General features: G+C 49.2%; 1 protein-coding gene across 1 annotated transcript in view; it reads right to left on the minus strand.

The window, feature by feature from the left end:
- LOC134746844 (Golgi-specific brefeldin A-resistance guanine nucleotide exchange factor 1) overlaps positions 1-27,331 on the minus strand; it is a 61,086-nt gene that overhangs the window by 16,517 nt on the left and 17,238 nt on the right. The window contains exons 15-21 of the mRNA XM_063681412.1: positions 21,412-21,649; positions 20,710-20,858; positions 20,254-20,380; positions 19,131-19,255; positions 13,578-13,705; positions 9,515-9,737; positions 2,509-2,653 (exon numbers count right to left, since the gene is read on the minus strand). Coding sequence (XP_063537482.1) covers positions 2,509-2,653; positions 9,515-9,737; positions 13,578-13,705; positions 19,131-19,255; positions 20,254-20,380; positions 20,710-20,858; positions 21,412-21,649 — 1,135 coding nt within the window. The remainder of the gene's footprint in view (positions 1-2,508; positions 2,654-9,514; positions 9,738-13,577; positions 13,706-19,130; positions 19,256-20,253; positions 20,381-20,709; positions 20,859-21,411; positions 21,650-27,331) is intronic.

Consider the following 27,331-nt stretch of genomic DNA (forward strand, 5'->3'; position numbering starts at 1 on the left):
GGATATGCTTGTTTTAACGCTTCCACGAACTTTAAGGGTGATCACTGCTATTATAAATCAATCAATTCAATCAGGACTGTTTCCTGAAGCCTGGAAGGAGGCTCTTATCAAACCTATCCCTAAAATCAGTAATCCTGTTGAATACAGAGATCTCCGACCTATCAGCATTCTGCCCTTCTTATCGAAAGTTATCGAGAAAGTGGTAAGCCAACAAGTGACTGAATTTCTTGAAGCTAACGGTATCCTGCCATCAAAGCAATCCGGTTTTAGGGCTGGGCGTAGTACGTCAACTGCCTTGCTAGACGTCATTGATGACATTTTGACAGATATTGATGCAGGAAACGGATCAATTATGGTATTGCTTGACTTCTCCCGTGCTTTTGATACTATAGATCATAATTTACTTCTTTCTAAGCTCGCCTATTATGGATTTCATAGTTCGTCTTTGAAGTGGTTCTCTAGCTATTTGAGTGGTCGCCGGCAAAGGGTACAATTAGTTGATGAAAAAGGTAACTGTCAGCTTTCTGATGCCTCTCTTGTCTCCCGTGGCGTGCCCCAGGGTTCGATTTTGGGTCCGATTCTGTATATTTTGTACAGCGCGGATATTGTGAAAAGTATTCAGAACTGTGCTTATCACATGTATGCTGACGATATACAGTTGTACTTATCTTGTAAACCAAATGAAATGTCATGTGCAATAAATAAAATTAATGATGATTTAGATCGCATAACCCAGTGGTCCAACAAAAATAGCCTAGTTTTAAACCCACAAAAGTCCAAATTTCTAATATTGGGTACTGAGAAACAGAGGCGCAAGATTTTAAACTTCAACCCCACGATTGAAGTCGGCGGTCAATGTATTGAGCAGGTAGCAGAAGTAAGGAACTTGGGTGTCCTGATGGACGGTAACCTCAGATTTCACAACCATGTAGTAGAGACCTCTCGAGTATGTTTTTATAGACTCAAAATATTATATAATGTGCGTAGGTATTTGAGTACTGAAGTCAGAATATCTCTGTGTGAATCTTTGATATTGTCAAAACTCAATTATGCCGATACTGTTATAGGTGGCTGTCTGTTGTCAAAAACCAAAAAGCTAATACAGCGTGTGCAAAATGCATGTGCACGTTTTTGTTTTTACATTCCACCTCGAAGCCATGTTACTCCTTACCTAAATAATAGCGGGTTAATGAATATGGAGTCGCGACGTGCAACGCATCTCGCCTGTTTGCTTTTTGGTATTGTAAGGACAATGACGCCACAATATCTATTCGAAAAATTAACTTTTTCACAAAGGCATATTAGGGGAGCTACTCGTTTGCTTTGTCCACGGCACAGCACCGCAGCATTTCGCGGCAGCTTTAAATACACTGCCACGAAATGCTGGAATAATATACCGCCTCCTCTTAGGAACTCATTGTCAGTAAATTCGTTCAAAGTGAATTACAAAAAATACATTTTAAGTGTACAGAAAAATCGTTGTTAAGTCTGTGCTAATTCTTTTTGTGTACTTATGTGTTTCTGGCTTCTAAGTGGATCTAATTGTACAAATAAAAGAAGTATGACTGCTACTGTACTGGTCAATAGTTTTTATATTTTAATGTGGATCAATAGTTATAATAATTCAACTAAAATTATATTTAATTTGTATAGCTGTAGTATTATACCTATATATTTACTTATTTATTTTATATTTGATTCGTATAGCTGTTGTAATTATATTTAAGTTGTATTTGTTGCGCTCTCTCGGAAGGGTTTCCACGGAAGACCAGCGTCGGGGGCCTATAGGTTTCTTAACATGAAGCTGAGTGGAGACCATTTCAGGAACGCTTTATAACCAGCAATCTATGTCAGTGTTATTAGTTAAGTTTTAAATTAAGCGTTTTTGAATAAAGCATCCTCTATTCTATTCTATTCTATATTAGATAGCAAATAATATATATAGCTACTTACATAATTATAAAAACCCAATATACGTATATTAAATACGTACATAAAAATAAAAAATACCAGTAATGCATGTTTATTTTAATTAAGCTTTTTTTAATTGAATTAAGTAAACTTTATATTATAAGAAAATTGTTTATCCAAAATCCGATCGCTCTCTAAAAATTGTGTCACATATATTGTAACTAGCCCTAGCACAGGCCCCGGTCTTTTTGGGCTGTTACTGCACACTATGTCTTTAAATGCTGGCTTAAATTAAAATGTATAATTAGAAATAGTGAAAAGTTTGTTGTATATATTTAATGAATAAAAAAAAAAAATATATATATATATATATATATATATATATATATATATATATATAAACATAAAAATAAACAAACACAAACAAACATATGTTTCATTTCAAACATAGACAGAGAGAATCATACTATCTTTGTCTTACACTAGTACTAGCACCCAAAAGAAAAGGATGAGTATAGTTTTTTTTTGTTTTTATGACAGTTTGGACTGATCAACTATATATACGTAAATTATATATAAATTAAGTATGATATTTACCAGTGTTATTAGCAGAAGGGGCTATGTGCGCGGGCCAAGCGCCAGCACCGGCGGCACAGAGGAGAGAGAACACAATCTCCCATTCTTCTGCAGTGTGGACGTTTTGGGCGGACGTTTTGACCAGCTCGTACAGGCCGCAGGATATCTGCAAATATATTGGCCTCATTCATAAAGTTTATACTTGAACGAAATATTTTTTCATTTTTTTCGGAAAATGAGATTTTTATTCCAAAATGTAGAGCTCTTAATGAACTATTAGTAATATCTTTTGCTACCAATAATATATGTAACACAAATTCTTTTTTGTTAAATAAGACCTGGTCACGGAGTTACCATACATTTACACATGATTCCTTACTTACTTCATATCTTACTTCATGATTTTAAAACCGCGATTACTCAAAATGTTACTAAAGTGACTAGACATGTTCTTTCCGTGTACCCTTCATATGCATTTCTGTTATTAAATTATTCAAAAATTTGCCCGCGAAAAGCTAGGTGAGGGAAACGCGCGAAAAGTCGCATGACGTCACGCGTTCGACAGATTAGTTCACATAAGTGTCATAAGTAGCAAACGTCAGTTGGACCGTCCAACGTGTGACGTCATCACGCTCTGTCGAATTCGCGACAAAAATTATGAGCGTTTGAACTGCTCAAAAATTTTCAACATTTTAAATATTTTTTTTATAGAATAATGTGAAGGTTTACAAAAGTATTTTTATTTTTTCCGGTGTTCAAACTATATAAATTATGAATACAAAAATTAATAAAAATTCCTACATGGAACTTATTACAGGTTAAATAAAAATCAATGGCATTTATAAAAATAAATGACCTTACTGATCTAATCCTAGATGGGTGCGCGATTTTTTCCTACGCGGACGATACTGTTGTTATTTTTAGTGACAGTACATGGGAAGCTGTGTTTAGTCAGGCGGAAAAAGGACTCCAAGAAATCTCTTTGTGGCTAAATTTAAACCTTCTCACACTTAATGTGGCCAAGACAAACTATATTTGCTTCACAAAATACAAAAGTACACAACCACCTCCTACTTTAAGTTTAAGAATACATGATTGTCGTCAAATAGATTTATCAAACTGCAATTGTAAGAAAATTGCTAAGGTTGCTTTCACCTTGGGATAATTGTCGACCAGCGACTATCATGGCACAATCATATTGAGTACATTAATAATAGAATCAGAAAGTTAATATGGATTTTTAAAATATTAAAGCACATTACCACTAAAAATCTATTAAAACAACTATATATTACGTTAGCTCAATCTGTCATGACATACTGTATTCCAGTTTGGGGTGGAGCAAATAAATCTAAGTTTATTGATACCGAAAGGGGACAAAGATGTTTACTTAAAGTTATGTTCTCTAAATCATATAGATACCCAACAGATGAACTATACAACGAGTGTAAACTGCTTAGCGTAAGAAAATTATATATTTTGAACACGACCTTAAAGTTACATAGGACTCTAACCTATAAACCACCTACGTCAACACAAAGAAGAAAAGATAAAGTAGTTGTCCTCTCTAACACAAAGTCTCTTTTCGCCAAAAGGTAATTTGTTTACCATTCTGCCTACTTGTATAATAATATAAATAATATTATCTCGATTTATTCACTGCAATCGTATAATTTTAAGAAAACACTTAGAATGGTTCATTAACCTAAGTTACAAGGAAACTGAAAACCTAATATATCACGTATCTTAAATATTGCAACAATAATAAAATAAAAATAAAAAAACAACTTTTTCAAACATATTCATATCAATCAAAATTAAACTATCGTTAGACATATTTCAAAATATTTAAATCACTACGGTTATTATATAAACACATATGCACACACACATGCACACACACACACACGCACACACACACACACACACACACACACACACACACACACACACACACACACACAAGCAAGCATGCGGCCGCCTGATGGTAAGCAGATGTTACATGCGCGTTGCCGACCTTTGTATGTTTGAGTATATACTCACCACGGTAGCGTGTGTCGTGAAGGTGGTATGCGGCAGCTGGAACAGCGTGTGCAGGTGCCGGAGTGCGCGCGCGCAGCACAGCTCGGAGCGCATGAGGCGCGCGCAGGTGCGCAGCAGCGTGGTGAGCACGCGGCGAGTGGCCCAGAGTTGCAAGCATATAGCATCAGTATATACTCACCACGGTAGCGTGTGTCGTGAAGGTGGTATGCGGCAGCTGGAACAGCGTGTGCAGGTGCCGGAGTGCGCGCGCGCAGCACAGCTCGGAGCGCATGAGGCGCGCGCAGGTGCGCAGCAGCGTGGTGAGCACGCGGCGAGTGGCCCAGAGTTGCAAGCATATAGCATCAGTATATACTCACCACGGTAGCGTGTGTCGTGAAGGTGGTATGCGGCAGCTGGAACAGCGTGTGCAGGTGCCGGAGTGCGCGCGCGCAGCACAGCTCGGAGCGCATGAGGCGCGCGCAGGTGCGCAGCAGCGTGGTGAGCACGCGGCGAGTGGCCCAGAGTTGCAAGCATATAGCATCAGTATATACTCACCACGGTAGCGTGTGTCGTGAAGGTGGTATGCGGCAGCTGGAACAGCGTGTGCAGGTGCCGGAGTGCGCGCGCGCAGCACAGCTCGGAGCGCATGAGGCGCGCGCAGGTGCGCAGCAGCGTGGTGAGCACGCGGCGAGTGGCCCAGAGTTGCAAGCATATAGCATCAGTATATACTCACCACGGTAGCGTGTGTCGTGAAGGTGGTATGCGGCAGCTGGAACAGCGTGTGCAGGTGCCGGAGTGCGCGCGCGCAGCACAGCTCGGAGCGCATGAGGCGCGCGCAGGTGCGCAGCAGCGTGGTGAGCACGCGGCGAGTGGCCCAGAGTTGCAAGCATATAGCATCAGTATATACTCACCACGGTAGCGTGTGTCGTGAAGGTGGTATGCGGCAGCTGGAACAGCGTGTGCAGGTGCCGGAGTGCGCGCGCGCAGCACAGCTCGGAGCGCATGAGGCGCGCGCAGGTGCGCAGCAGCGTGGTGAGCACGCGGCGAGTGGCCCAGAGTTGCAAGCATATAGCATCAGTATATACTCACCACGGTAGCGTGTGTCGTGAAGGTGGTATGCGGCAGCTGGAACAGCGTGTGCAGGTGCCGGAGTGCGCGCGCGCAGCACAGCTCGGAGCGCATGAGGCGCGCGCAGGTGCGCAGCAGCGTGGTGAGCACGCGGCGAGTGGCCCAGAGTTGCAAGCATATAGCATCAGTATATACTCACCACGGTAGCGTGTGTCGTGAAGGTGGTATGCGGCAGCTGGAACAGCGTGTGCAGGTGCCGGAGTGCGCGCGCGCAGCACAGCTCGGAGCGCATGAGGCGCGCGCAGGTGCGCAGCAGCGTGGTGAGCACGCGGCGAGTGGCCCAGAGTTGCAAGCATATAGCATCAGTATATACTCACCACGGTAGCGTGTGTCGTGAAGGTGGTATGCGGCAGCTGGAACAGCGTGTGCAGGTGCCGGAGTGCGCGCGCGCAGCACAGCTCGGAGCGCATGAGGCGCGCGCAGGTGCGCAGCAGCGTGGTGAGCACGCGGCGAGTGGCCCAGAGTTGCAAGCATATAGCATCAGTATATACTCACCACGGTAGCGTGTGTCGTGAAGGTGGTATGCGGCAGCTGGAACAGCGTGTGCAGGTGCCGGAGTGCGCGCGCGCAGCACAGCTCGGAGCGCATGAGGCGCGCGCAGGTGCGCAGCAGCGTGGTGAGCACGCGGCGAGTGGCCCAGAGTTGCAAGCATATAGCATCAGTATATACTCACCACGGTAGCGTGTGTCGTGAAGGTGGTATGCGGCAGCTGGAACAGCGTGTGCAGGTGCCGGAGTGCGCGCGCGCAGCACAGCTCGGAGCGCATGAGGCGCGCGCAGGTGCGCAGCAGCGTGGTGAGCACGCGGCGAGTGGCCCAGAGTTGCAAGCATATAGCATCAGTATATACTCACCACGGTAGCGTGTGTCGTGAAGGTGGTATGCGGCAGCTGGAACAGCGTGTGCAGGTGCCGGAGTGCGCGCGCGCAGCACAGCTCGGAGCGCATGAGGCGCGCGCAGGTGCGCAGCAGCGTGGTGAGCACGCGGCGAGTGGCCCAGAGTTGCAAGCATATAGCATCAGTATATACTCACCACGGTAGCGTGTGTCGTGAAGGTGGTATGCGGCAGCTGGAACAGCGTGTGCAGGTGCCGGAGTGCGCGCGCGCAGCACAGCTCGGAGCGCATGAGGCGCGCGCAGGTGCGCAGCAGCGTGGTGAGCACGCGGCGAGTGGCCCAGAGTTGCAAGCATATAGCATCAGTATATACTCACCACGGTAGCGTGTGTCGTGAAGGTGGTATGCGGCAGCTGGAACAGCGTGTGCAGGTGCCGGAGTGCGCGCGCGCAGCACAGCTCGGAGCGCATGAGGCGCGCGCAGGTGCGCAGCAGCGTGGTGAGCACGCGGCGAGTGGCCCAGAGTTGCAAGCATATAGCATCAGTATATACTCACCACGGTAGCGTGTGTCGTGAAGGTGGTATGCGGCAGCTGGAACAGCGTGTGCAGGTGCCGGAGTGCGCGCGCGCAGCACAGCTCGGAGCGCATGAGGCGCGCGCAGGTGCGCAGCAGCGTGGTGAGCACGCGGCGAGTGGCCCAGAGTTGCAAGCATATAGCATCAGTATATACTCACCACGGTAGCGTGTGTCGTGAAGGTGGTATGCGGCAGCTGGAACAGCGTGTGCAGGTGCCGGAGTGCGCGCGCGCAGCACAGCTCGGAGCGCATGAGGCGCGCGCAGGTGCGCAGCAGCGTGGTGAGCACGCGGCGAGTGGCCCAGAGTTGCAAGCATATAGCATCAGTATATACTCACCACGGTAGCGTGTGTCGTGAAGGTGGTATGCGGCAGCTGGAACAGCGTGTGCAGGTGCCGGAGTGCGCGCGCGCAGCACAGCTCGGAGCGCATGAGGCGCGCGCAGGTGCGCAGCAGCGTGGTGAGCACGCGGCGAGTGGCCCAGAGTTGCAAGCATATAGCATCAGTATATACTCACCACGGTAGCGTGTGTCGTGAAGGTGGTATGCGGCAGCTGGAACAGCGTGTGCAGGTGCCGGAGTGCGCGCGCGCAGCACAGCTCGGAGCGCATGAGGCGCGCGCAGGTGCGCAGCAGCGTGGTGAGCACGCGGCGAGTGGCCCAGAGTTGCAAGCATATAGCATCAGTATATACTCACCACGGTAGCGTGTGTCGTGAAGGTGGTATGCGGCAGCTGGAACAGCGTGTGCAGGTGCCGGAGTGCGCGCGCGCAGCACAGCTCGGAGCGCATGAGGCGCGCGCAGGTGCGCAGCAGCGTGGTGAGCACGCGGCGAGTGGCCCAGAGTTGCAAGCATATAGCATCAGTATATACTCACCACGGTAGCGTGTGTCGTGAAGGTGGTATGCGGCAGCTGGAACAGCGTGTGCAGGTGCCGGAGTGCGCGCGCGCAGCACAGCTCGGAGCGCATGAGGCGCGCGCAGGTGCGCAGCAGCGTGGTGAGCACGCGGCGAGTGGCCCAGAGTTGCAAGCATATAGCATCAGTATATACTCACCACGGTAGCGTGTGTCGTGAAGGTGGTATGCGGCAGCTGGAACAGCGTGTGCAGGTGCCGGAGTGCGCGCGCGCAGCACAGCTCGGAGCGCATGAGGCGCGCGCAGGTGCGCAGCAGCGTGGTGAGCACGCGGCGAGTGGCCCAGAGTTGCAAGCATATAGCATCAGTATATACTCACCACGGTAGCGTGTGTCGTGAAGGTGGTATGCGGCAGCTGGAACAGCGTGTGCAGGTGCCGGAGTGCGCGCGCGCAGCACAGCTCGGAGCGCATGAGGCGCGCGCAGGTGCGCAGCAGCGTGGTGAGCACGCGGCGAGTGGCCCAGAGTTGCAAGCATATAGCATCAGTATATACTCACCACGGTAGCGTGTGTCGTGAAGGTGGTATGCGGCAGCTGGAACAGCGTGTGCAGGTGCCGGAGTGCGCGCGCGCAGCACAGCTCGGAGCGCATGAGGCGCGCGCAGGTGCGCAGCAGCGTGGTGAGCACGCGGCGAGTGGCCCAGAGTTGCAAGCATATAGCATCAGTATATACTCACCACGGTAGCGTGTGTCGTGAAGGTGGTATGCGGCAGCTGGAACAGCGTGTGCAGGTGCCGGAGTGCGCGCGCGCAGCACAGCTCGGAGCGCATGAGGCGCGCGCAGGTGCGCAGCAGCGTGGTGAGCACGCGGCGAGTGGCCCAGAGTTGCAAGCATATAGCATCAGTATATACTCACCACGGTAGCGTGTGTCGTGAAGGTGGTATGCGGCAGCTGGAACAGCGTGTGCAGGTGCCGGAGTGCGCGCGCGCAGCACAGCTCGGAGCGCATGAGGCGCGCGCAGGTGCGCAGCAGCGTGGTGAGCACGCGGCGAGTGGCCCAGAGTTGCAAGCATATAGCATCAGTATATACTCACCACGGTAGCGTGTGTCGTGAAGGTGGTATGCGGCAGCTGGAACAGCGTGTGCAGGTGCCGGAGTGCGCGCGCGCAGCACAGCTCGGAGCGCATGAGGCGCGCGCAGGTGCGCAGCAGCGTGGTGAGCACGCGGCGAGTGGCCCAGAGTTGCAAGCATATAGCATCAGTATATACTCACCACGGTAGCGTGTGTCGTGAAGGTGGTATGCGGCAGCTGGAACAGCGTGTGCAGGTGCCGGAGTGCGCGCGCGCAGCACAGCTCGGAGCGCATGAGGCGCGCGCAGGTGCGCAGCAGCGTGGTGAGCACGCGGCGAGTGGCCCAGAGTTGCAAGCATATAGCATCAGTATATACTCACCACGGTAGCGTGTGTCGTGAAGGTGGTATGCGGCAGCTGGAACAGCGTGTGCAGGTGCCGGAGTGCGCGCGCGCAGCACAGCTCGGAGCGCATGAGGCGCGCGCAGGTGCGCAGCAGCGTGGTGAGCACGCGGCGAGTGGCCCAGAGTTGCAAGCATATAGCATCAGTATATACTCACCACGGTAGCGTGTGTCGTGAAGGTGGTATGCGGCAGCTGGAACAGCGTGTGCAGGTGCCGGAGTGCGCGCGCGCAGCACAGCTCGGAGCGCATGAGGCGCGCGCAGGTGCGCAGCAGCGTGGTGAGCACGCGGCGCGGCGTGGGCGCCGGCCGGCGGGCCGCCCACGCCAGCACGACGGTGAAGTGGGAGGACGCCGAGCCCCATACTTCGAGGGCGCGGTCCCTGCGGGATCAATATTACAGTGTTACGGGACACTAGACAAAAATTTAACCTTTATTCTCCCATAAAAAAAAAATAAGGATCTGTAGTGTGCGCCAAGCCACGCACACATATTTCATATTTATTTATTGCAACCATGGTTTTATAGGTCTCACTCTTAACCCATCGCAATTTTCGAAGATTTTTGACCCCCCTCCCCCCGTGTAACGCGTCGTAACGTTTTCCTGTACCCCCCCTCCCCCTACCTAAAAGTTACGTAACACCAGTGACCATTTTTACCTAAAAGTCACAATTATGTTTAGGAAAGTATAATCATAAAATTGAAGAGAGAGAGGGAGAGAGAATGAGAGACCGTGTATTAGGAATGTTATAGCATGAAAGTAAAGGAATCGAAAGAGGTATGTCAGGATCGTAGCAAGTGGAAATCCGTGGTCTCAGCCTACCCCTCCGGGAAATAGGCGTGATTATAATGATATTTATTTAAAAAATATGTTACGTAACGCCTTGTTCCAAACCCCCCTCCCGCCCCTGTAACGCATCGTAACGTGTTACAAGACCCCCCCCCTCTAACCCTCCCCCCAATTGCGTTACGTCGTATTTGAACGCCCCCTACGTAGCCTAGTATTATATAAACGCTAAAACCCAATTGGTTGTCTTAATTAACGTCCCACATCACATGGCGACCCTGCCGAGTCAAAAGGATTTTAAGTTATTCGTTACGCGAGAATATGGTAAATAATTTATGTAATGACTTTTCGAATGTAACCTATAACTGTTTGCGAAGTGGAACAGTATCAAGATCTATAAGATAATCTAGAATTTTATATATCTAGCAAAATACAAGTTTAGATCAAATCGACATGACAGTTGAACAAGTGACATTATTAAAAAAAAGATAACTTTTTTTTTTACATGGAAAAAACTTGACGAAGTGCAATTTCCTCGAGAACTCACACGCATATTTAGGTGTTGGTACTCTGGCCAGAGGAATAGTGTGCGTTGGGGTGACGTGATGTCCGACGAGTACGGACTCGAGTGCGGGGTAAGGCAGGGGGGGTTGACCTCCCCCAAGCTGTTCAATCTGTATATGGATGCCCTGATCGGTGAGCTCAGCAGTACTCATGTCGGTTGTCATGTAGATAGGGTGTGCTTTAATAACATAAGTTATGCCGATGACATGGTACTGCTGAGCTCATCGGTCGGTGGTATAAGAATACTAATTGAGAAGTGCGAGTCTTATGCCCAAAAACATAACTTACGATATAATGTCGCGAAAAGTGAGTACATGGTTTTCAAGGCGGGGAGCAGGTGCCCATCATACGTCCCACCCATTCGTTTGAATGGCGAGCAGCTGAGGAGGGTATATTCATTCAAATATCTTGGGCACTTGATCACCGACGATTTGCGTGACGACGCGGACATTGAACGCGAACGTAGGGCATTAGCTATTAGGGCTAATATGATCGCCCGTAGGTTCAGCGGGTGTACAGCGCAAGTTAAAATAACACTTTTTCGAGCGTACTGTACTTCGCTGTACGCCTGCAGCCTCTGGACGAGGTACACGCAGCGTCCTATGAATGCCATGCGTGTACAGTACAACGACGCGTTCAGGGTACTGTTGCGGCTGCCGCGATTCTGCAGCGCGTCGGGCATGTTCGCCGACGCGCATGTGGATGGTTTCCACGCGACGCTGCGCAAGCGCTGCGCCGCGACGCTCCGAAGGGTGCGCGACAGCCGCCACAGTCTCCTGGCCGTCGTGGCAGGGAGATGGGACAGTGCACTTATTAGGCACTGGACCTCCCAACATCTTAGTTTAGGTACTAACATAGTAATTTAAGTATAATTGTAACTAACAAAATATGGATTGTACTATCGTCCGAATTAAATGATTTTTATTTTTATTTATTTATTTTATAATCATTTGCATACCTGTCCCAAGACTCGCAGCTGCAATTACGTAAATATACTTTATACATTTTCCTTTTTTGAAAGAGGACACATTACCTCATCACCTCAAAATATAGCAAAGATCTCCAGTGGATGTTTTTGGATTAAAACCATCCATTGTTTCGCTTTGGCTTTCACGATTGACGCTATAATCCATATACCACCGGGGGCTATTTCTCGAACGATATTAGACTAATTATGACTAATAATATTTGTCCACGAACTGTCAAATCGTATGGGTTACCATGGCAACACACTAGTAATATCAAAGATAGATATAACTCCGTAATAGATGGATACAGTCTAAGGAAAAAACGTGCCTCGAAAATCAAGAAAATTTGATTCTCGTTCAGAGGGCGCTACTAGTTTTGGCCTACAGTCGTATAGATGGCGTTGACGGTTTCGTTTGTTATTTAACAATTTTAACGCATATCAGTGAAAGAACATGGGTCAAAATCATAAAAATAATTAATGCAAATAAAAAAAATCATTTTGTTTGTACAGATAACAGCGCTCTATCTTTTCTTCTTTTGTAATTTTATCCTTACTTGTCAATTCATATCGTCTTTCTATTAGGCGTTTTATGTCATCTGAGATCGTATAATGTTTATGCAGAGCTTTATCGTCTATGTTTTTCAAGCTTCCTGTTATAGAGTTTTTTATTGCCTTATAATAGAGCTCTATATCCTCGGTGTTCCATATTTTCAGGTTTTCGAGTTGTTCATATAGGTTAGCTAGGAATTGTTCGGTTTGTTCTGGTGAATTTAGCTTGGTTGTTTTGTTTTTGAACTTGGCTCTACTCTTGGTCGCTTTAGATAGCAAAACCGTACTCCTTATCATGCGATGGTCGCTGGAAAACGGAATATTATTGAGTACCTCGATGTTGGCGATTTTATTTTTATTATTAGTTAGTATGTAATCTATTTGACTTTTTTTATTTTTTGGAGATAGCCATGTCCAGAGGTTCTTGGTTTTCTTTTTAAATAGGCCGTTTGCAATGATTAAATTGTTTTACTGGCAAAAATTTAGTAGAGTTTGGCCTCTTTTGTCTCTTTTTCCATAGCAAAAATTTCCTAGTATTTTTTCTTCGCCTGTACGACGCTGTCCGACGCGCGCGTTGAAATCACCCAATATAAGTCGTAGGCCTTGACGCTCTTGACAGTGCACGTAAGCTTGCAGAAGTTGATTGTAGAAATTGTTTATTTCATCTATCTAATTGTTTATTTATTGTTTAGTTATCTATATGCAATCTTAAAGTCTTTTGGCGTTATTCATAAACGCGTTGAATTAGCTATGAATCGTTTGTCTTTATCTGTCATTTTGACTTATGTATTTGTAAGAAAGGGATAAAACATAAATTAACTAAATCAGGCCCGTAAAGTTTTATGAATAAGAGGGTTAGACCATAGCCTAAAAGTTTATGTTCTTTGTAATCTAATAGAATTTAAAACCAAAAATATTTTGAGACAAAAATAGACATAGTTCCACAGTAAACTTAATAATGCATTTAGACGTACTATTTACATTTTAATATTTCTATAATACCTATATGTTTGATAGTTGACCTACAATCGGGCAAAAAAGAGTAGAAATTAAAAAGTGGCAACACTGTAGTGTCGTCCCTTTCAAATCGATCTAAGAAAAACGGGACGACAATACAGTGTTGCCACTTTTTAATTTCTATTTTTTTTTGCCAGACTGTAGTTATAGATAAAATCTTCTCTACTGAGCTCGTTCACTTACCTGTACTAACAATGCCATTCTGTTAAACAAAAGCCATTATTTCTTTTGTGTGAGCGCGTGGCCATTGTGTGTGAGCCTCAGGCACAAAGGCCACGCGCTCGCACAAAATAAATAATGGCTTTTATTTAACAAACTGCCATTGTTAGTACTTACCTATTCTGTATAAGTGTGTGTCCTAATAACTCCAAGAAGAAAACGGCTACATCTTCGGCCTGCGGGTTTGCTTGCAGAGCCTCAGCATCCGGCGGAGCGCCCACTGTCACCATGGCGTGAATCAATTCCTGTCAACATGTCATTGTTCAAATAAAATCTACAAAAAGACCATTTAACAAAATATTACGCCATCATTTTCTGATCTTTATCAGCATGTCAACTACCTAATGATGTTTTCTGAAGCTAATGCACGAGTTAATGTAAATTGTTATTACCTATCTTCGAGACATCGGAGAACATACATAAAAAACTAAATTTTTCCAAGACGATATTATTTGCCAAATTTTATAGTTATCAACGGGAAGTACTTTATAAATTTTGATTCCCTAGAGTGTCGAAATATACGTCTTTTGCGGCATAAACGGCCGTATCTTTTATTTAAGTTAAGGTGGTTCGATTTTCATACAAAATTCAATCTGCTTTAATTAAGGCACTACACACTATTACTACACAAATATTTGCTCATTTATCTACTTTCGAATATTCGTTTGCGCTAAATTAATAGAAAAACTTTGTTTCATACAGAAATCATACATAAATCAACGTAATTTTTTCATCAATTTTACGTATGTGTGTGTCACAAATGTCGTGTACAAATACGTTGCGTGCGGCGTTGCCACTCTATGACGTTGGCGACGTTGCCTGGCCGACCTGGCAGGATTTGCAGTGCCGTCATGTTTAGTGCATTTTTATTTGACAGTGTTGACACTGACACATAGGGTCATGTTTATTGTGTCAATTTGTTTGTATAAATTGAAAATGATAGCAACGTCTAAATCAAGTTACAAAAATCATCGGTGTTCTGGTCCGCGAAAATCCAGAAAAATTCAGACTCAATTGAAGCGGAATTCATGATGGTGAAGTTTCGTAAGGTAGGTACAGTTTCATTCCTTCATTGTACATTGTAATTTTCTCGTGCCGATCTTTTTAGAAAATAATTCTCACTTCTTCCGTAATGGTAGATATAAGCAGTGAACAATACCTATATAATGTAATTATTACTGTTTTGGTTGCCGAATAGTCAATGTGTCACTAACTCTAGGTTTTTTTTTAGGTATTGTGCAAAATGAAGAGGCATTCTTGGAAATAAAATGTTTTCCTTCATTAGCCAGAAAAAATCAGGACATCCTCACTGCAATAAAGTAAAATAAAACATTTCCTGGGGATGAAAATTATGGAATTTTGTCTATGAATGAAAAACACAATTATTACTAGGTAAGTAAATGATAACTTTATTAGAATCCATATTGTTGCATCATCTTTCTTCCTATAACATTAGAGATTTTGTGCTATCATGATATTATTTTTCTTTCAGGTACAGGGACAACTACGGATAACAAATATGAAAAAATGTTATTTCATTTGTTGTGTGAATCCATCTACACCAACAAGACATCCACTGCTGGACATAGGCCTCCCCAGGGATCTCCACAACGACTGGTCTTGCAAGACCGGCCAAAATATCGAGAAATAAATAATATAAATAAACATGATAAATATCCCGTTTTCTATAATAGTTATAATTAGAAGGCCATGCAATGTTGTTACTCACTGTACCTACTTGAATCCAAAAAAAAAATATAAAAAAAGTTTTAATTTTATTTTACAATTACTACTTTATTATTAGTACATTACGATACAAGTGCGAAAAGTAGGAAATTGGCAACGAGTGGCGATAAATTGAAACACGACCGAAGGAAGTGTTTTAATCGACACGAGTTGCGAATTTTCTTTTTTCCGCACTTGTATCGTAAATAACTATTTCAAACTGCAAGGGTACGATGATAGATCTCAATTCAATATAATTTTGCAACATTTGGCATTATTAGGTTATAAATTGTATGGAGATGAAATCTATCATCGTACCCTTCCAGTTTGAAAAATACTATAGAGGCTGGGCAGTAAGGGATTGCTTTACTTGTAGAACTATATTTAGCCCTTTAAAAAAAAACTGATACCTAACACTTACAAACCTGGACTTCCTTGGGCTAGTGCTACTAAGAATCGTCAGTATTCTCCATCCTTTCTGAGTTGGAAGAACCCAAAAAGGTGAGATTTGTGAAAGTCAGGTTTTCAATATATGTGGCGTTTTCAACCAAACGGGTACCTACTTATTGTTGTCATATTTCCATAAAGCTTCAAATTGAAATCAACCTAATCGACAACCGACAATGTGGTACCTTTTAGTTCAAAACGTCACATATTTTTATAAAACGTTATAAACTAATTTATTAATAATACTGAATATCTGGGAGAAAAAGAAAACATAAGTAAAAACTCAAAAATGCTCGTTTTCCCAGAGATAGGACCTAGCTAGATCGAACCCCTTACAGCAAATTTTATCGAAATCGTTAGAGCCGTTTCCGATATCACTGAAATATATTTCGGTTATATCGGAATCGGACAAGAATTCGAAGAATAAAAGGTATAAGAAACATAAGATAACACAAAAAGGACAAAAAAAGTACCCCTGTCGTACCCACGAATTAATAAACTAGTGGATGTGAAATGACTCCTATTTAGTATGAAAACCAGTGTCGCTAAACTCACACAATCATAGCCACGTTAAAATACGTCACACACTTACAAAATTGCTCTGATTCGTAGCAACTTTCCATACCAAAAAGTTATTACCGGTGGACATTTCTCGAACGAATATCAACTGTAGGCTACATGAGTGACGGTTTAAATTATAATGTCAAAGCTATATGACATACGACTCTTTCATTATCTCATTCATCTCACAAAAGCTCGCTCAACGTTCACCTAATACAACTACTCAACACCAGATGGCGTTATTTTATATAATTTTAAAATCACTTACTTATTACAGGCGAGAAAAGGGCTAAAAAACCAGTATAAGTAAGGTCTAATTACGCATGGTTTGTTACGGATCTCACGGTCACGTTACACTGGTGTTTTCGAGACCTCTACACGCCTGCGAGTAGCTAACCGTTGGAACTTCTTTCCATTCGACGATATAGGGAGGGGACAGTGTAATCGGAGTGTTTTATCGATATTTGTGTGTTCAGTTAGGTATTGATATTTCATTACCGTATGTTTTAACACATTTAGATGATACTTTATTTATGATTATAATATAGGTAGTGATAATCGTGATTGTATGAAAAATAATATGTAGTACAGTACAACAAATATCTAACTAGAAATTTGTTTCTTATTAATTGACCAACTAGGTTGTTAATGTGAACATTAAATATATCTTAAAGTCAAACAGATAAAATCATAGTTCTTTAAAGGTCTATTAACTCGGTATTGCTGTTATTTTGTGATCACAAATCTGCAATTACTTACATAGGTAAGTATTCGTCTTTAACAATATATTTACTTGTAGCAGCATTTAAGGCCAATCTAGACGGGACAACCTGATTAAATTGTCAAATTAATTGTATGGTGTGAAAGCATACATGAAACTGGCTCATCGATCCCACTTGATTTGATTGTAAGATTGTGACCTATCAAATCAGGAAGGGGGGCGGCAAAATTCCAATATTTCACGCTAGTTTGCGTGGTACGGAACACTTTTTATTAATTAAGTGAGCCCGAATGTCACTAATAATTACTAAATTAGTAACTAAGTTTTAGGCGTGTGGACGCTAGATGAGATGTATGGCAATTTTATCCCCAGAAATCTTTCTCTAAGAAATGCTCCTAGCAAATGGTGCTATATTTTTGCGGAAACTAATTTTCTTGCCCAGTAGCATTGACCCATTTATTTTTAATATCGGCATCTTGTGGTAACCTACAATAATTAATAATAAAGAAATAGAAAATATAAAACGTTTATTCATGGCACATTGCATGCATTGTACGCATAAGTGCATTAAGTACCTAGTCTAATTATATTAAAGATGAAAATATGATGGGTGTAAAAAACAAAAACGTATGTAAAGGAATACGAAGGTTTGAAAGGTTGCCATGAAATGACCCCGACTTAACCCTTAAATGCATAATGATGTATATATGCATCATATATTTAATACATAATATTTAATACTATGATTTTTTTCTTTATTTTTCCCTCAATCTATACAACATGACACATCTATTTCAATTGATTAAAAAGTTATACAAAAAATCATGCATTTAAGGGTTAACTTAGTGCTTGATGACCAGAGCTGCCATATTTACTAAGACATTGATTATCCCAAATAATAATTAGAAACGTGTCTAAAATAATAATTTATTACCGAACTACCAAACATCAAACTTGAAATATCGTAACTTTAACTTTATCGATATAAATATCGACATTGCGCAGCATCTGAGTAGCGAAGTTATTTGACATTTAGGATAGCGAATATTCCAGATAAACGTAAAGAATAGTGACAAAGGATTGTGAACTCTAAGTTCTAACTGATAAAATATAGATTTACTTAACGAACATTCGTAAATAATGCAATAGAAACAGATTTTTCGTATTTATCGGATTATATTTAAATAAATAACCACCGGTGATAGGAAATACCTCCACGTGAAAGATTTTTTAAACCGCTGTGATTTCTGCAGCTTAATACTGCACAATACGGCATTTTAAATTTAATTATCAATTTTTGTTAGACGAGCGTACGTACGACGTGAATGTCATTCGAGCATGAAGTTTACACAACAACTGAGCATAGTCTGTGCATAAAGTGAGTCGGTCGCTACTAACTGTCGGATAGACGGGAACGCCCACTTGCCATCTCCATCCTACTCCGTGGTCGTACCAGTCTCGAACCCGAATCCTCTTGCACGTATTTCCACGAACATACCGCAACGCCATTGCAGCATACTTACACTGCATGAAATTGTCTACTACAAGCATCACGGAAACACTGTTTGCATGTGTGAGTAATAGTAGGAAATAGCATGACAGAAACACTCTGTCGACTTTAAAAGTGTTTTTTGCACTAATGAAGTATTCAATGTTTATTATAATAGTTCAATATTTATGTAAAGAGTGCGCTAAACATACTTTTAAGTATACAGATACCAACACTATTCCACAAAAAAATAAAACCTGAAAATTTGCGAAAGTGACGCCATCTAGCGGGGTTTAAGCTTTGGGTAACCTAGTCGAACCACCTTAACTCGGTCTCTTTAAAACAAGAGTGAATAGGCTGTTACTGAACCGGTGAGCTCCATCTTAGGCCCTGTCTTCACTTTCCATCAGGTGTGAGTAGGGCCAATCGCCGATCAGTTTATAATAAAAAAAAAACTTAGGAGTTTGATTTTTTCGCAGCCTCAAGGGGCTGTAGACCTAAGTATATGGTTTTAATTTCAACTCGATACCTCCACGCGTAAAGATAAAGGGTCTTGACAGACAGACGAACGGACGGACAACAAAGTGATCCTATAAGGGTTCCGTTTTTTCCTTTCGAGGTACGGAACCCTAAAATGAAAATCCCGACGAATTGAGAACCACGAAAATCGAAATACAAAAATCTTGGAAATCTTGAAGTAGGTCAAGAAAAACGCTTTCAAGGTTACCTGCAAACTTTCTAGCTGCAGGAACTTGGTCTCCGCTATGAGCAGGCCGGGAAGATTGCATTTCTCCACACACTCCGTTGCTGCATCTATTAGCGTCTTCTCATGTGCCGTGGGGGCGCGCATACCTATTATCAAAGATAGATATAACTCCGTAATAGATGGATACAGTCTAAGGAAAAAACGTGCCTCGAAAATCAAGAAAATTTGATTCTCGTTCAGAGGGCGCTACTAGCTTTGGCCTACTGTCGTATAGACGGCGTTGACGGTTTCGTTTGTTATTTAACAATTTTAACGCATATCAGTGAAAGAACATGGGTCAAAATCATAAAAATAATTAATGAAAATAAAAAAAATCATTTATCCATATTTAAATACATTTTATCGTATTTTTATAAATCTTCATTTTTAGTTTTAAAGTGTGTCGACAGATGGCAGTGAATTTACTGGGGTTACAAAATTTACTATGACAGTACCGCTCTAGCATAAGTCACTCTATGCTATTACAATAGTACATTACTAAAGAGTCCGCCAAGTAAGGGGTTGCCGGCCGAATAGAATAGACGGCCGAACGTCGTGAGGTCGAATAGTTATGAGGCCGGCAACCCCTTTTCACATCAAGGTATTTATAGTGATTTACTCAAACATGCAATGAAATAATAATACAAATATTAAGATGATGATGATGATTGTTTCATGTCCTAATGTGATAAGTTATTCAGTACGTGAAGTATTAAGGGGAACGAAAATTTGATTATTTTTGCGCTACGACGCACGGTTTAGGAGATAGCCCTATAAAGATAATAAAAAAATATCTGCTGTTTAGCCTGTTCATGAACACAGACGCCATGTTTACATTAAAGTTAAAAAAAAAAAAAACTTTCCGGCCTAGGCCTTCAATTTTGTATGAAAGTCCTTTACAGTTCTCTCGAGTTGCTCCGCCCGAAACGTGATACTTTGAAGTCTGTAATGACGACATTTCATTGCATGTTTGACAAAATATTCAATTTAGAACATGATATAGGATTCTTTTTATAATATGAAGTTTAAGGAAAATGCACATTGATCAGGTTGAAACCGGTGGTAATTTTTTTTTTGACAATAATGTACCTACTTCACAACCAACCTGTTTCTCCAAGTGCTATGTAGGAATATATACTAGAGAGTAATCCAGCTTCTGAGCCTCTGTTGATGTCACGGATGAGCGATACAGTGCCAGTGGATGACAGGTAGTCCTCCGCTTCTACTAGGCTCTGAAACAAAAAGGTCAATTAAATTTATTCAGTTTTTGCGAAGCCATGGGGTTCGTGAAGTCTATGAATCAACTATTTTTTGTTGTTAATGTGTCCCGTCAGCCAGGGGACAATATTAGCACAGTTTGTTAGACGGAATGATGTATAACGATCCACAAACGTGCTTATTAGCGGTAGCTCAGTGGAAAGGCCTTATATCTACCACAAAAATGTTTGGTTATTTTAATCACCATAAAATCGGGGTTTTAAGTGACCCAGGAGAACGTAACCATGGCAACGAGTGACAAGAAAAAGTTGATTCATCCAGCTAACGAAGCTAAGTAAATTACCTTAGGTAAAAGTCTGCCAAGATACAAAGTGTGCACGATCTCCAACAGATGTCGCCACGCGTCACGGATGCAGTCGGCGTGGCGAGCGGCCACGGCGCATGCGCGGCGTAACGCTAGTTGGGCTTTGGTTGATTGGCCTAGTGTTACTCCTGTAAAAAAAAACATAAGTAGATTTTTTTTTAAATTGGTTCATAAAAAAAATTTCAAGTTTGTCAAGTTTTCTTTAATAGTCTGAACACGCCTCTATTGTCAAGGCGCTAGAGTGCGTGTTCGGATATTTTTGAGCACCTCGGCCGCTCCGATATATCTGATGACGACTGTGTGTGCATATACAATATTGGCTACCCGTACCCTAGTTTAGTTAGGCAATGTTACCGACTGTTGACATATGTACAATTTTTTTTATAATTTTATCAGCAAGAATATTCAAATTGACACTGTAAAAGTGCAAAAAAAACTATCGCTCCAATTAAATACGGAAAATTGATTGAGCTTGATGATCAACACCTGCGATTGACTCCGTCTCCCTCTCTCTAATTAACTGGTGGCTCTGCCACTCGGGCATGGATGGTTATATTCTCGTGTAGACACTAGTTTTGCTCTATCCCTCCTTGCAGTGAGTCTATCTGTTTGTGTGTGTGTGTGGGCCCTAGTTTTTGCTCCCTCCTCGTGTGTGTGTCTACTTTCCCCTGTTGTAGTCACCTATAGCCTGATGATGCATCTGCGGCTGCGGCGGCAGCAGCGCGGTGAATTTGCACAGCGTCAGCAACAACGTGTCCAGCGTCAGCGTGGGCGGCCCCGGCGGCAGGCGCGACAGCAGCGCCGCGCAGCGCTCGATGCCGCACAGCGCTAGTATGGCGGCGTTCTGCAGGTTGTTTTTTAGGATGTCGTCGGTGGATGGGGGCGATGAGCGCTCGAAGGCCGCTGAGAGCGCAGTTATCTGAAAATAATTTCACGGTTAGAACATTTCCTTAACACGGCCTCCTAGTTTAGTCAGTAGTGGCCCTGCCTACGAAGTAGGAAGTCCCGGGTTCGAATCTTGAAATCTTGGGCATTTATTTGTGTGTTCGTTCAGAGATACGCGTCGCGGACGGGACCGACGCGTTCCGCTGGCATTACCATCTGTACACAATGTCTGTGCAGGCAGGCAGCAGCCTCGCGGTGTGTCCGGCGCGGTAGCGGCCGGCGGGCGTGTTGCCGCGGCGCTGTATGTCTGTGTAGTCTGTGGGACACACCTGTGGAGGCGCGGCGACGGGCAGCAGCCTCGCGGTGTGTCCGGCGCGGTAGCGGCCGGCGGGCGTGTTGCCGCGGCGCTGTATGTCTGTGTAGTCTGTGGGACACACCTGTGGAGGCGCGGCGACGGGCAGCAGCCTCGCGGTGTGTCCGGCGCGGTAGCGGCCGGCGGGCGTGTTGCCGCGGCGCTGTATGTCTGTGTAGTCTGTGGGACACACCTGTGGAGGCGCGGCGACGGGCAGCAGCCTCGCGGTGTGTCCGGCGCGGTAGCGGCCGGCGGGCGTGTTGCCGCGGCGCTGTATGTCTGTGTAGTCTGTGGGACACACCTGTGGAGGCGCGGCGACGGGCAGCAGCCTCGCGGTGTGTCCGGCGCGGTAGCGGCCGGCGGGCGTGTTGCCGCGGCGCTGTATGTCTGTGTAGTCTGTGGGACACACCTGTGGAGGCGCGGCGACGGGCAGCAGCCTCGCGGTGTGTCCGGCGCGGTAGCGGCCGGCGGGCGTGTTGCCGCGGCGCTGTATGTCTGTGTAGTCTGTGGGACACACCTGTGGAGGCGCGGCGACGGGCAGCAGCCTCGCGGTGTGTCCGGCGCGGTAGCGGCCGGCGGGCGTGTTGCCGCGGCGCTGTATGTCTGTGTAGTCTGTGGGACACACCTGTGGAGGCGCGGCGACGGGCAGCAGCCTCGCGGTGTGTCCGGCGCGGTAGCGGCCGGCGGGCGTGTTGCCGCGGCGCTGTATGTCTGTGTAGTCTGTGGGACACACCTGTGGAGGCGCGGCGACGGGCAGCAGCCTCGCGGTGTGTCCGGCGCGGTAGCGGCCGGCGGGCGTGTTGCCGCGGCGCTGTATGTCTGTGTAGTCTGTGGGACACACCTGTGGAGGCGCGGCGACGGGCAGCAGCCTCGCGGTGTGTCCGGCGCGGTAGCGGCCGGCGGGCGTGTTGCCGCGGCGCTGTATGTCTGTGTAGTCTGTGGGACACACCTGTGGAGGCGCGGCGACGGGCAGCAGCCTCGCGGTGTGTCCGGCGCGGTAGCGGCCGGCGGGCGTGTTGCCGCGGCGCTGTATGTCTGTGTAGTCTGTGGGACACACCTGTGGAGGCGCGGCGACGGGCAGCAGCCTCGCGGTGTGTCCGGCGCGGTAGCGGCCGGCGGGCGTGTTGCCGCGGCGCTGTATGTCTGTGTAGTCTGTGGGACACACCTGTGGAGGCGCGGCGACGGGCAGCAGCCTCGCGGTGTGTCCGGCGCGGTAGCGGCCGGCGGGCGTGTTGCCGCGGCGCTGTATGTCTGTGTAGTCTGTGGGACACACCTGTGGAGGCGCGGCGACGGGCAGCAGCCTCGCGGTGTGTCCGGCGCGGTAGCGGCCGGCGGGCGTGTTGCCGCGGCGCTGTATGTCTGTGTAGTCTGTGGGACACACCTGTGGAGGCGCGGCGACGGGCAGCAGCCTCGCGGTGTGTCCGGCGCGGTAGCGGCCGGCGGGCGTGTTGCCGCGGCGCTGTATGTCTGTGTAGTCTGTGGGACACACCTGTGGAGGCGCGGCGACGGGCAGCAGCCTCGCGGTGTGTCCGGCGCGGTAGCGGCCGGCGGGCGTGTTGCCGCGGCGCTGTATGTCTGTGTAGTCTGTGGGACACACCTGTGGAGGCGCGGCGACGGGCAGCAGCCTCGCGGTGTGTCCGGCGCGGTAGCGGCCGGCGGGCGTGTTGCCGCGGCGCTGTATGTCTGTGTAGTCTGTGGGACACACCTGTGGAGGCGCGGCGACGGGCAGCAGCCTCGCGGTGTGTCCGGCGCGGTAGCGGCCGGCGGGCGTGTTGCCGCGGCGCTGTATGTCTGTGTAGTCTGTGGGACACACCTGTGGAGGCGCGGCGACGGGCAGCAGCCTCGCGGTGTGTCCGGCGCGGTAGCGGCCGGCGGGCGTGTTGCCGCGGCGCTGTATGTCTGTGTAGTCTGTGGGACACACCTGTGGAGGCGCGGCGACGGGCAGCAGCCTCGCGGTGTGTCCGGCGCGGTAGCGGCCGGCGGGCGTGTTGCCGCGGCGCTGTATGTCTGTGTAGTCTGTGGGACACACCTGTGGAGGCGCGGCGACGGGCAGCAGCCTCGCGGTGTGTCCGGCGCGGTAGCGGCCGGCGGGCGTGTTGCCGCGGCGCTGTATGTCTGTGTAGTCTGTGGGACACACCTGTGGAGGCGCGGCGACGGGCAGCAGCCTCGCGGTGTGTCCGGCGCGGTAGCGGCCGGCGGGCGTGTTGCCGCGGCGCTGTATGTCTGTGTAGTCTGTGGGACACACCTGTGGAGGCGCGGCGACGGGCAGCAGCCTCGCGGTGTGTCCGGCGCGGTAGCGGCCGGCGGGCGTGTTGCCGCGGCGCTGTATGTCTGTGTAGTCTGTGGGACACACCTGTGGAGGCGCGGCGACGGGCAGCAGCCTCGCGGTGTGTCCGGCGCGGTAGCGGCCGGCGGGCGTGTTGCCGCGGCGCTGTATGTCTGTGTAGTCTGTGGGACACACCTGTGGAGGCGCGGCGACGGGCAGCAGCCTCGCGGTGTGTCCGGCGCGGTAGCGGCCGGCGGGCGTGTTGCCGCGGCGCTGTATGTCTGTGTAGTCTGTGGGACACACCTGTGGAGGCGCGGCGACGGGCAGCAGCCTCGCGGTGTGTCCGGCGCGGTAGCGGCCGGCGGGCGTGTTGCCGCGGCGCTGTATGTCTGTGTAGTCTGTGGGACACACCTGTGGAGGCGCGGCGACGGGCAGCAGCCTCGCGGTGTGTCCGGCGCGGTAGCGGCCGGCGGGCGTGTTGCCGCGGCGCTGTATGTCTGTGTAGTCTGTGGGACACACCTGTGGAGGCGCGGCGACGGGCAGCAGCCTCGCGGTGTGTCCGGCGCGGTAGCGGCCGGCGGGCGTGTTGCCGCGGCGCTGTATGTCTGTGTAGTCTGTGGGACACACCTGTGGAGGCGCGGCGACGGGCAGCAGCCTCGCGGTGTGTCCGGCGCGGTAGCGGCCGGCGGGCGTGTTGCCGCGGCGCTGTATGTCTGTGTAGTCTGTGGGACACACCTGTGGAGGCGCGGCGACGGGCAGCAGCCTCGCGGTGTGTCCGGCGCGGTAGCGGCCGGCGGGCGTGTTGCCGCGGCGCTGTATGTCTGTGTAGTCTGTGGGACACACCTGTGGAGGCGCGGCGACGGGCAGCAGCCTCGCGGTGTGTCCGGCGCGGTAGCGGCCGGCGGGCGTGTTGCCGCGGCGCTGTATGTCTGTGTAGTCTGTGGGACACACCTGTGGAGGCGCGGCGACGGGCAGCAGCCTCGCGGTGTGTCCGGCGCGGTAGCGGCCGGCGGGCGTGTTGCCGCGGCGCTGTATGTCTGTGTAGTCTGTGGGACACACCTGTGGAGGCGCGGCGACGGGCAGCAGCCTCGCGGTGTGTCCGGCGCGGTAGCGGCCGGCGGGCGTGTTGCCGCGGCGCTGTATGTCTGTGTAGTCTGTGGGACACACCTGTGGAGGCGCGGCGACGGGCAGCAGCCTCGCGGTGTGTCCGGCGCGGTAGCGGCCGGCGGGCGTGTTGCCGCGGCGCTGTATGTCTGTGTAGTCTGTGGGACACACCTGTGGAGGCGCGGCGACGGGCAGCAGCCTCGCGGTGTGTCCGGCGCGGTAGCGGCCGGCGGGCGTGTTGCCGCGGCGCTGTATGTCTGTGTAGTCTGTGGGACACACCTGTGGAGGCGCGGCGACGGGCAGCAGCCTCGCGGTGTGTCCGGCGCGGTAGCGGCCGGCGGGCGTGTTGCCGCGGCGCTGTATGTCTGTGTAGTCTGTGGGACACACCTGTGGAGGCGCGGCGACGGGCAGCAGCCTCGCGGTGTGTCCGGCGCGGTAGCGGCCGGCGGGCGTGTTGCCGCGGCGCTGTATGTCTGTGTAGTCTGTGGGACACACCTGTGGAGGCGCGGCGACGGGCAGCAGCCTCGCGGTGTGTCCGGCGCGGTAGCGGCCGGCGGGCGTGTTGCCGCGGCGCTGTATGTCTGTGTAGTCTGTGGGACACACCTGTGGAGGCGCGGCGACGGGCAGCAGCCTCGCGGTGTGTCCGGCGCGGTAGCGGCCGGCGGGCGTGTTGCCGCGGCGCTGTATGTCTGTGTAGTCTGTGGGACACACCTGTGGAGGCGCGGCGACGGGCAGCAGCCTCGCGGTGTGTCCGGCGCGGTAGCGGCCGGCGGGCGTGTTGCCGCGGCGCTGTATGTCTGTGTAGTCTGTGGGACACACCTGTGGAGGCGCGGCGACGGGCAGCAGCCTCGCGGTGTGTCCGGCGCGGTAGCGGCCGGCGGGCGTGTTGCCGCGGCGCTGTATGTCTGTGTAGTCTGTGGGACACACCTGTGGAGGCGCGGCGACGGGCAGCAGCCTCGCGGTGTGTCCGGCGCGGTAGCGGCCGGCGGGCGTGTTGCCGCGGCGCTGTATGTCTGTGTAGTCTGTGGGACACACCTGTGGAGGCGCGGCGACGGGCAGCAGCCTCGCGGTGTGTCCGGCGCGGTAGCGGCCGGCGGGCGTGTTGCCGCGGCGCTGTATGTCTGTGTAGTCTGTGGGACACACCTGTGGAGGCGCGGCGACGGGCAGCAGCCTCGCGGTGTGTCCGGCGCGGTAGCGGCCGGCGGGCGTGTTGCCGCGGCGCTGTATGTCTGTGTAGTCTGTGGGACACACCTGTGGAGGCGCGGCGACGGGCAGCAGCCTCGCGGTGTGTCCGGCGCGGTAGCGGCCGGCGGGCGTGTTGCCGCGGCGCTGTATGTCTGTGTAGTCTGTGGGACACACCTGTGGAGGCGCGGCGACGGGCAGCAGCCTCGCGGTGTGTCCGGCGCGGTAGCGGCCGGCGGGCGTGTTGCCGCGGCGCTGTATGTCTGTGTAGTCTGTGGGACACACCTGTGGAGGCGCGGCGACGGGCAGCAGCCTCGCGGTGTGTCCGGCGCGGTAGCGGCCGGCGGGCGTGTTGCCGCGGCGCTGTATGTCTGTGTAGTCTGTGGGACACACCTGTGGAGGCGCGGCGACGGGCAGCAGCCTCGCGGTGTGTCCGGCGCGGTAGCGGCCGGCGGGCGTGTTGCCGCGGCGCTGTATGTCTGTGTAGTCTGTGGGACACACCTGTGGAGGCGCGGCGACGGGCAGCAGCCTCGCGGTGTGTCCGGCGCGGTAGCGGCCGGCGGGCGTGTTGCCGCGGCGCTGTATGTCTGTGTAGTCTGTGGGACACACCTGTGGAGGCGCGGCGACGGGCAGCAGCCTCGCGGTGTGTCCGGCGCGGTAGCGGCCGGCGGGCGTGTTGCCGCGGCGCTGTATGTCTGTGTAGTCTGTGGGACACACCTGTGGAGGCGCGGCGACGGGCAGCAGCCTCGCGGTGTGTCCGGCGCGGTAGCGGCCGGCGGGCGTGTTGCCGCGGCGCTGTATGTCTGTGTAGT

Source organism: Cydia strobilella, chromosome 13 (genome assembly GCF_947568885.1).
Source record: "Cydia strobilella chromosome 13, ilCydStro3.1, whole genome shotgun sequence".
Classification (NCBI taxonomy): Eukaryota; Metazoa; Arthropoda; class Insecta; order Lepidoptera; family Tortricidae; genus Cydia; species Cydia strobilella.